The 9,816-nt window shown below is 46.4% G+C and overlaps 1 protein-coding gene across 1 annotated transcript; it reads left to right on the top strand.

Moving 5' to 3' along the window:
- The first annotated feature begins 718 nt into the window (after positions 1-718).
- Positions 719-6,702, top strand: LOC121851981 (NACHT, LRR and PYD domains-containing protein 3-like). Its single transcript, XM_042346057.1, has 3 exons — positions 719-858; positions 6,039-6,206; positions 6,373-6,702. The coding sequence occupies exons 1-3, from the start codon at positions 719-721 to the stop codon at positions 6,458-6,460; spliced, it is 396 nt and encodes a 131-aa protein (XP_042201991.1). The 3' UTR covers positions 6,461-6,702.
- The last annotated feature ends 3,114 nt before the right edge of the window (positions 6,703-9,816 follow it).

Here is a 9,816-nt window from a genome sequence, read left to right as displayed (position 1 = left end):
AGAGACTGAGCGAGAGAGAGAATGACTGTGAGAGAGAGATTGAGAGAAATAGAGAGACTGTGTGAGAGAATATGTTATAACGTGTAGTGACTGTGTGGTTTGTGAGATAGGTAGATATAGACTGGGAGAGAGAGAGAAGACTGAGAGAGAGAATGGTAGCCACGAGGAGAGAGAGTCTGCGTGAGAGTGTGAAAGACGCAGAAGGGGAATGAGCGAGACAGCGAAAGACAATATATTATAAAATATAGTGAATGTTTTGTGGGAGAGAGACGGCGAGAGAAACAGACTGAGACAGAAGTTGAGAGACAGAGAGAGTTTGAAAGAAAGACAGAATGACGAAGTTAGAGAGAGAGATTGAGAGGACAAAGAGATTGGGAGACAGAAAGAACGAGACTGATAGAGAGTATATATTATAAAGGCGTGTGACTGTGTTTTGCGGAAGAGACAGAAAGACACTCTGACAAAGTGATTGCGAAATATTGAGAGAGAGACAGTGGAGAGAATACATTAAATGTAGTGGCTGTATTTTGCGGGAGATACAGAGAGAGAGAGAATGAGAGAGAGTGTCTGAGAGAAAGAGCGAGAGAAAGAGAAAGTCGGATAGAGAGAGAGAAATAGAGAGATAGACTGTGATGTGTGTACACGTGGGCTCTCTGACCCTGGACCCAGCGCCTTGGGACTTGCTCCCCACGTGAAAGGCTCCTGTATATACATGTCAATGTGTATTGTGTTGGTACACCATATTCCCTGTGTTTGTGTCCCTGTGTCCAGGTTGGGGTACAATAATCTGGGAGATTGTGGAGTGAAGCGACTGTGTGAGGCTCTGAGGAACCCGGAGTGTAAAATACAGAGTCTGTGGTAAGTAACGCACTGTGTCTCCAGAGTCTGAATGACTCCAATATCTCAATGTGTTTATTGTGACTGTCTGATCAGTGCGGCTGAATATTGTGACAGGAATCGGTGTGACAGTGTGAGGCCACAAACCATCGTTTACATAAAACTCTCAACATGGATTAATGTGTGTGTCTCTGTCTATGTGTGTGTGTCTGTGTGCACGTGTGTGTGTGTGTATGTGTGTTGGTGGGTGTGTGTATTTGTGGGTGTCTGTGTGTTTGTGTCGTGTGTGTGTCCGTGTGTGTCTGCATTTGTGTCTTTTGATTCTGTGTTTGTTGCTGTGTGTGTTTGTGTACATTTGTGATTGTGTATTTGTGTGTTTTTGTGTGTGTTTCTAAGTGTGTGTGTGTCTTTGTGTGTGTTTCTGTGTTTGTGTGTGTCTTTGTGTGTGTTTCTGTGTGTGTCTATGTGTCTCTGTAATTCTGTGTGTGTGGGTGTATTTCTATTTGTGTGCTTCTGTTTTGTGTGCGTGTTTGTGTGCCTGTGTGGGCTTTTGTGTGTTTATGTTTGCTGAGCTTGTGTGTTTTTGTGTGTGTTTATGTATGTGTGCACCGTGTTTGTTTCTGTGTAGTTTGTGTGTACGTGTGTATGTGTGTGTTTGTATGTTTGCTTCGATGTACTTCTCTATGTGCGCGTTTGTGAGTGTGTGATTTTGTGCTTGTTTCTGTGTGTTTGCGTTTGTATGTTTGTATGTGTGTTATTTTGCGCGTGTGCGTTTTTGTGTGTGTATTTTTTGTGTTTTTGGGTTTGTTGGTGTGATTTTGTGTTTGTATCTGTTTATCTGTTTTTAAGTGTTGTTTGTGTGTGTTTATGCTTGTTTCTTGTGTTTGTTTCGTGTGAGTTTCTGTGATTGTTTGTGTGTTTCTGTGTGTGTGTGATTGTATGTATCTGTGTGTGAATGTGTATTTATGTTTGTGAATTTGTTTTTGTGCATGGTTGCGTGTTCCTCTCTGTGTGTATTTTTGTTCGTGTTTGTTTGTGCGTATGGCTGTGTTTGTGTGTATGTGTGCGCTTGTGTATGTGCTTGTGTATGTTTGTTTGTGTATACGTATGTGTTTGCATGTCTGTGTTGGAGTATATTTGTGTGTGTTTTTGCGTTTCTTAGTGTTTGCATGTTTATATGTGTATTTGTGTGTTTTCCTGTCTGTGTTTGCGTTTGTGTGTGTGTGTGTTTGTGCGTATATGTTTGTGTGCATTTATATGTGTGTCAGTTTGTTTGTATGTTTCTTTGCTTGTGTCAATGTGCGTGTACATATATCTATGTGTGTGTTTCTCTGTGTGTTTGCGTGTGTGTGTTTGTGTGTGGATGTGTTGGCATGTGTGTGTTTGTGTTTGTGCTTTTGTTTGTGTGTGTTTTTGCGTATCCGTGTGTGTTTGTGTGTGTGTGTGTGTCTGAGTGTGTATTTTCTGTGTGTGTTTGTTGGTATGTGTTTCGTATGTGTCTGTGTGCTTGTGTGTATGTGTGCTTGTGTTTGTTCTTGTGAGTGCGTTTTCGCGTGTGTGTTTGTGTGTGCGTTTATGAATGTCTGTGTGTGTTTGTGTGCATTTTGAGTGGGCGTTTGTATGTGTATTTGTGGGTTTTTAAGTGTGTGACTGTATATCTTTATGTGCGATTCTGTGTGTGTTAGCGTGTTTCTGTGTGTTTGTGTGTGCATGTGCGTGTGCATTTGTGAATTTGTTTTTGTGTATGCTTATTTATTTATCTATGTGGTTATTTGTGTTCTTGTGTCTGTTTGTTTGTGCATGTCTGTATGTGTGTTTGCATGTGTGTGATTGTGTGAGCGTTTGTGAGTGTGTTTGTATCTGCGTACGTGTGTGTTCATGCGTGAATGTTTATGTTTTTGTTTTGGGATGTGTATTTGCGTATGTGTGTCTGTTTGTTTGTTTGTGTGTGAATATTTGTTGTGTGTGTGTATTTGTTTGTGCGTGCGTGTATGTTTGTGTATGCGTGGGTGTTTATGTTTATTTTTGCGCGCTTGTGTGTTCTTGTGTGTATGGTTGTGTGTTTGCTTGTATGTTTATTTGTATGTTTGTGTGCATGTGTGTGTGTGCATTTGTATGCATATTTTTGTGTTCGCGCATGTGTGTGTAAGCTTGATAGTGTGTATGTGTGTGTTTTTGTGTGTGGGCTTCGGTGTGATTGTATGTTGCGTTATGTCTGCGGATTCTTCAATTTTTTTGTGTGCGTCTGCCTGTCTGTTTTACGTTTTGTGTTTGTGTGTGCATGCTGTTTGTTTGTGTATGTGTGTCATGTTTTTATTTGTGTGGAAGTGTGTCTGTGTGTTTGCATGTCTGTGATTCTGTGTTTGTTTTGGTGCGTGCATGTGTGTGTGCATCTGTGTGTTTGGGTGTGCTTGTGTGTTTCTGAGTATGTGTTTGCGCGTGTGGTGTGTGTTTGTGTGTGCTATTGTGTTTGTGCATATTTATGCGTTCGTGTGTATATGTTTGTGTATCTGTGCATGTGTTTTTGTGTGAGTGTACTATTGGTGTGTTTGTGTGTGCGCGTTTGTGTGCACTTGTGTGTGTAAACTTGTCTTTGTGTGTATTTGTCTGTGGGTCAGGTCATGTGTTTGTTTGTGCGCATGTGTATGTGTGCGGTTGAGTGCGTTTGTGAAGTTGTGTGTGCGCATCTCTGTCTACGTAGGCACGTGTGCGTGTTTGTATGTGTGTGCGCTCTGCTGAAAACTGTCCGGCATCAAACAAACTTTGAGTGACAGTGGGTTACACACACTGTGTTAACTCTGATCCCTGTTATGTCTCTGTGTCTCTGATCTCCAGGTTGGACAGTAACCATCTGACAGCTGATTGTACCGAGGATCTGACCTCCGCTCTCAGCACAAACCACTCACTGACGGAGCTGAACCTGAGTGATAATAAACTGGGAGATTGTGGAGTGAAGCGACTGTGTGAGGCTCTGAGGAACTCGGAGTAGAAAATACAGAGTCTGTGGTAAGTAACACTGTGTCTCCAGAGTCTGAATGACTCCAATATGTGTTTATTGTGACTGTCTGATCAGTGCGGCTGAATATTGTGACAGAAATCGCTGTGACAGTGTGAGGCCACACCCCAACTTTTATATCAAACTCTCAACATGTAATCGTAAGAAACCATAGAGTCATATAATCATACAGCACAAAAAGGCCATTCGGCCCAACGAATCTCTTTCAGAAGAGCAATGTAATGTCAATCCCACTCCCCAGCCCATCCGAATAACTATGTAAATCCATCCTCCTCAAATATCCGCCCACCACGTTTTTAAAAGTTGTTGCCGAATCGTTTCAGGCAATGAGTTCCAGATTCGAACAACTCGCGTCGTGAAAAACAAATGCAAGGATTATTATATTGCTATTTTGTACAACTTGCATTCTTATAAATTCTAACAAAGGATAATAAGTTATATTGTTTCTCAATGACGGGAGAGGGAGAGAAGGACTTGAGTCCTTATAAGTCAGATGGAATAGGGATCCTTAACATAGGTTGTACATATATAGAAAGAAGGGCTAAGTACAGGGTTATGAAAATGGGGAGGGTTGCAGAAGTTAGATGCATAGTACTTGTAGTCATCTAACCATGTGCTGGAAACCTCAGCTCTGGTGAGACAGTCACAGCTCCGACCCCTAAACTGGCTCCAAGCCCCAAACCCGCTCCCATTGTATCTAATCCCGAAGCTCCTGCCCTGGTCCCGTCAATCCCTCCACACACTGTGGGTTTGTAGTTCTCTACTACTGTCAGCCGTGTGTCTGACACACACACAAACCTGTCATCAGGCTTCAAACTCTCCAAACCAACCTCCTGACAGTTCCACATCTGACTGGAGACTTGTGTGTGTGGAATGGAGGCACAGGGCAGGGGAAGGTTTTGATCCACTGCGGGACTTTCAAGATGAAATCTGTGCGAATCTAGAAGCAGCCTCACTGGGAGCTCGGAGCAGTACTGAGCAGTGTGTGTTTGTGTATTGGTATCTGTATTTATGCACGTTGTGTTTCTGGGTATGCGTTCGTCAGCTTCCATGTTTTTCTATTTGTGGTATTTATGTATATATTCTGTGTGTGCTTGTGTGTGGGAGTGTGCGATGTATGTATGTGTTGTTTGTTTGTGTGTGTGTCGATGTGTGTTTGCGTGTGTTTCTGTGTGTGTTTGTGCCTTTGTATGTGTGTGATTGAGTGTGGTGGGTTTGGTTATGTTTTTGTGCGTGTATGTGTGTATGCTTGCATATGTGTTTGTCTATTGTTGTGTATTTGTGTGTGTTGGTAAGTTTCTGCATACATGTGTTTATGTACGTGTGTGTGCGTGTTTGTTTTTGTATGTTTGTGTACATGCGTGTGTTTGGTGTGTTTGTGTATCATATGTGAGGGTGTGCGCATTCCTGTAACCAGTCCGGCTCAGACATGCATGATGTTGAGGCTTCCTCCTTAATCCTGGGACGTTTAACTCACTCAGCTCAATGATTCCATCCATATTGCCAACTGGCTTTGGCTCCCGGATGCAAAATTTTGGGGAAATATTTATGTCCTGAGGTAGTTTTTTGTTGGTATGGTTACAGTCGAAACATCTGAACAAAACCTCACCCAGAATAACGTCTATCCAGCTTCAGCCCTGATTTAGTCTGTGTCTGCTCACACACTGCAGTCTGAGCCCTGTAGCTCAGTGGTTAGAGCCCTCGCCTCGCGAGCGAGAGGGTCTGAGGGTGATTCCTGGCAAAGCAAAACCTTACGGATGTTTCCTTACTCCACTCGTGTCTGTTTGCCACACAGTCAATCACAATATGGTTGTTAGACGGCTCGCAGTTCACTTTTCAGGGTTCATAATTCCTTCAAAAAATATTTCGCACGAAATATATACAATCAGTTCTCTTTACAATGTATCCTTTGAAAACTCTGAGGCGTCTCCAACACATGATGAGGCGCTGTATCAAATGCAAGGATTATTATTACATAATATATTATATCTGGATATTGTGAAAACCTTCTGAGGTCCCCTCGCTGGGGGCAGGGTCTGTCTGAGGGTCATTTCCATCTCTGTATCCGCTTGTGGACTCTATTGCCTCTTCCTTCTGTGGGAGACGGCCTGTAGTGGGTGACAGTGGGTTATACCCACAGTGTTTACTCTGATCCCTGTCATGTCTCTATGTCTCTGATCTCCAGGTTGGACAGTAACAGTCTGACCGATGGCTGCACTGATGATGTGGTCTCCGCTCTCAGTACAAACCGCTCACTGAGGTTCCTGTACCTGAGGTCTAACTCCTTCACAGACGGCTCTGTCTCCGCTCTCCGCCGCCTCATACAGACCTGCACCAGTCTGGGAGGGATCGGGTGAGTGTCTGTGTCAGCGTTTAATGTGATAAACACACAGAGAAAGGGCTGTGTATCAGAATGGGAACAGTTTGAAGGGATTTATTTATTCATTAAACTGCGACGTGAACAGTTTACAGTTTGTACCATTATCCCATGGGTTTATTTCCTGTTTAATGTGTTTCAGGCTGTGGGGGAATGGGTTCAGTTCAGACGGAGAGAATCAGCTGAAGTCACTGCGGGGAATCAGAGCTGAGCTGTTAGTGGATGTGTGACACTGACTGAGGCAGTGACTGTCCACACAGTCTGTGTAATATGGAATATATTCTGGACACTGTAGTGACTGATTATTAAAGATGTTGATCCTGATTCTTCTCACATCTCTGCTCTGGGGACCGTTATTGACACACACCGCCTACGGCCGTGCGGGCGGCTGGAGAGCCCCGACCCTCAGTCACTGCTAAACTGCTGTAAGCGACCACAACTGATGCACTTTCTCTCACAGTCTCTCTCTCTCTCTCTCTCTCTGTCAGTCCCTCTCAGTTTATATATTTCCGTCTCCCTATTTCAGGCTCTCTCTTAGTCTCCGTCTGTGTGTGTGTGTGTTTGTGTATGTGAGAGCAGTCAATGTGTGTGTTTGAGAGCAGTCAGTGTGTGTGAGAGCAGTCAGTGTGTGTGTGTCGGAGAGCAGTCAGTGAGTGTGTGTCTGGGAGTGCAGTCAGTGTGTGTGTGAGAGAGGGCAGTCAGTGTGTGTGTGAGCAGTCAGTGTGTCTGAGAGAGCAGTCAGTGTGTGTGTGTGTGTGAGAGAGAGCAGTCAGTGTGTGTGTGTGTGTGTGAGCAGTCAGTGTGTGTGTGTGAGAGCAGTTAGTGTGTGTGTGAGAGAGCAGTTAGTGTGTGTGTGTGTGTGTGTGAGTAGTCATATGTGTGTGTGTGAGCAGTCACTGTGTGTGTGTGAGAGCAGTCAGTATGTGTGTGTGTGTGAGAGAGCAGTCAGTGTGTGTGAGAGCAATCAGCATGTGTGTGTGTGTGTGAGATCAGTCAGTCTGTGTGTGTGAGAGAGCAGTCAATATATGTGTGAGCAGTCAGTGTGTGTGTTTGCGAGAGAGATCAGTCAGTGTGAGTGTGAGAGAGCAATCAGTGTGTGTGTGTGTATGTGAGAGCAGTCAGTGTGTGTGTGTATGTGAGAGCAGTCAGTGTGTGTGTGTTTGTGAGAGCAGTCAGTGTGTATGTGTGAGAGAGCAGTCAATGTATATGTGAGCAGTCAGTGTGTGTGTGTGCGAGAGAGAGCAGTCAGTGTGTCTGTGAGAGAGCAGTCAGTGTGTGTGTCTATGTGAGAGCAGTCAGTGTGTGTGTGTATGTGAGAGCAGTCGGTGTGTGTGTTTGAGAGCAGTCAGTGTGTGTGTGTGAGAGCAGTCAGTGTGTTTGTGGGAGAGCAGTCAGTATGTGTGTGTGTGTGTGGGGGGGGGGGGGGGGGGGGAGAGCAGTCAGTGTGTGTGCATGTGAGAGCAGTCAGTGTGTGTGTGTGTATGTGAGAGCAGTCAGTGTGTGTGTTTCAGTGCAGTCAGTGTGTGTGTGTGAGAGCAGTCAGTGTGTGTGTGGGAGAGCAGTCAGTACGTGTGTGTGTGTGTGTGTGAGAGAGAGCAGTCAGTATGTGTGTGTGTGTAGGAGAGCAGTCAGTCTGTGTGTGTGGGGGGGAGTGCAGTCAGTGTGTGTGTGAGAGAGAGCTCTCAGTGTGTGTGTGAGCAGTCAGTGTGTGTGTTTCAGAGCAGTCAGTGTGTGTGTGTGAGAGCAGTCAGTGTGTGTGTGGGAGAGCAGTCAGTACGTGTGTGTGTGTGTGTGTGTGAGAGAGCAGTCAGTATGTGTGTGTGTGTAGGAGAGCAGTCAGTCTGTTTGTGTGGGGGGGGAGTGCAGTCAGTGTGTGTGTGAGAGAGAGTCAGTGTGTGTGTGAGCAGTCAGTGTGTGTGAGAGAAGTCAGTGTGTGTGTGTGAGAGCAGTCAGTGTGTGTGTGTGAGAGAGAGAGAGCAGTCAATGTGTGTGTGAGAGCAGTCAGTGTGTGTGTGTGTGTGTGAGTGAGAGAGAGCAGTCAGTGAGTGTGTGTGTGTGTGAGGCAGTCAGTATATGTGTGTGAGAGCAGTCTGTGTGTGTGTGTGTGTGTGTGAGCAGTCAGTGTGTGTGTGTGAGAGAGAGAGAGCAGTCAATGTGTGTGTGAGAGCAGTCAGTGTGTGTGTGTGTGTGTGTGTGAGTGAGAGAGAGCAGTCAGTGAGTGTGTGTGTGTGTGAGGCAGTCAGTATATGTGTGTGAGAGCAGTCTGTGTGTGTGTGTGTGTGTGTGTGTGTGTGTGTGGGAGTGCAGTCAGTGTGTTTGTGTGAGAGAGCAACAACAAGATTCCATTTATAGATCGCCTTTGACGTCAGGAGGACGTCCCGAGGCGCTGTACAGTTGGATGCAGATCCGAGCATTGGGGGACATGGTCAGGGTGAGGGGAGGGAAGGGAGGGAGCGAGGAGGGGTTAGAGAGTCGAAAGGGGAGCTGAAGGCTCGGTCAAAGAGAAAGATCTTGAGACCGGCCTTGAAGGAAGAAAAGGAGGAAGCGGCGAAGGCACTGGGGATGGAGTTCCAGAGCCTCGGGGCTGAGAGGCTGAAGGCCCGACCACTGATGGTAGGGCGGTTGGGGCGGGGGATGTGGAGCAGACCGGAGCCAGAGGAACGGAGGGTACAGGCAGGTAAGTAGGGGATTAGTAGGTTGGAGAGGTAGGAGGGAGCGAGGCCGTGAATGGGCTTGTAGGTGAGGATGAGGATCTTGATTTGGATCCTCTGGTGGATGGGGAGCCGGTGGAAGCGAGCAAGGGCGAGGGTGGGAGTGATGTGGTCGCGAAGCCTGGTGCGGTACAGTACCCAACTCATCCCACTTTCCGCTTATTACCCCAATTAGTCCCCCTGCTGTTACCCCAAATATTTCCACTCCCCTGCTCTCACCCCAACCAGTCCCACTCACACAGCTCTTATCTACCAATGTTTCCCCCTCGCGCACACTTACCCCAACTTGCCCCATCACCACCATCCTCGCCCAACTCCACCGGCTTCCCATTACATAGAGGGTACGGTTCAATATCCTGGTCCTCACCTTCAAAGCCCTCCATGGCTTGCTCTCCTCCCCTACCTCTGTGACCTCCTAACCCCCTACCAACCGTCCCCTACTCACCTCCTTCAAGGTCCATCTCAAGACATTCCCCTTCGACCGACGGCGCTTTTGGTCACCCTCCTACCCCCACCTCTCAACCTTCCACTCCTTCGTGATCCCAACGCCCAGCTCGGTCCAAATCCCCAACTCTCTCGGTCTCTCTCTCTCTCACACACTCTGTTTCTCTCAGTCTCTCTCTATCTGCCTCCATCCCTCGGGGCCGAATCCCGGACTGTGCAGTGCCTTGGGACGTCCTCCTGATGTGAAACTCAGCCGCAGTAGAAAATGTTTGTTGTTGTTGTTGCGTTTTCTGAGCGAAACGTGGCAGCCGATGGCGCCCAGCGACGCCCCCACAAACAGCCGGGGGTTGGAGTGACCAAATTATTTTATTATTATTATTCCGAAGGGATTATTACCACTGGAAAGTGATCTGCTGATTCCATTTTGAAGA

This window comes from Callorhinchus milii, unplaced genomic scaffold (assembly GCF_018977255.1).
Source record: "Callorhinchus milii isolate IMCB2004 unplaced genomic scaffold, IMCB_Cmil_1.0 Scaffold278, whole genome shotgun sequence".
Lineage (NCBI taxonomy): Eukaryota > Metazoa > Chordata > Chondrichthyes > Chimaeriformes > Callorhinchidae > Callorhinchus > Callorhinchus milii.
This window is presented reverse-complemented; position numbering and strand designations above follow the sequence as displayed.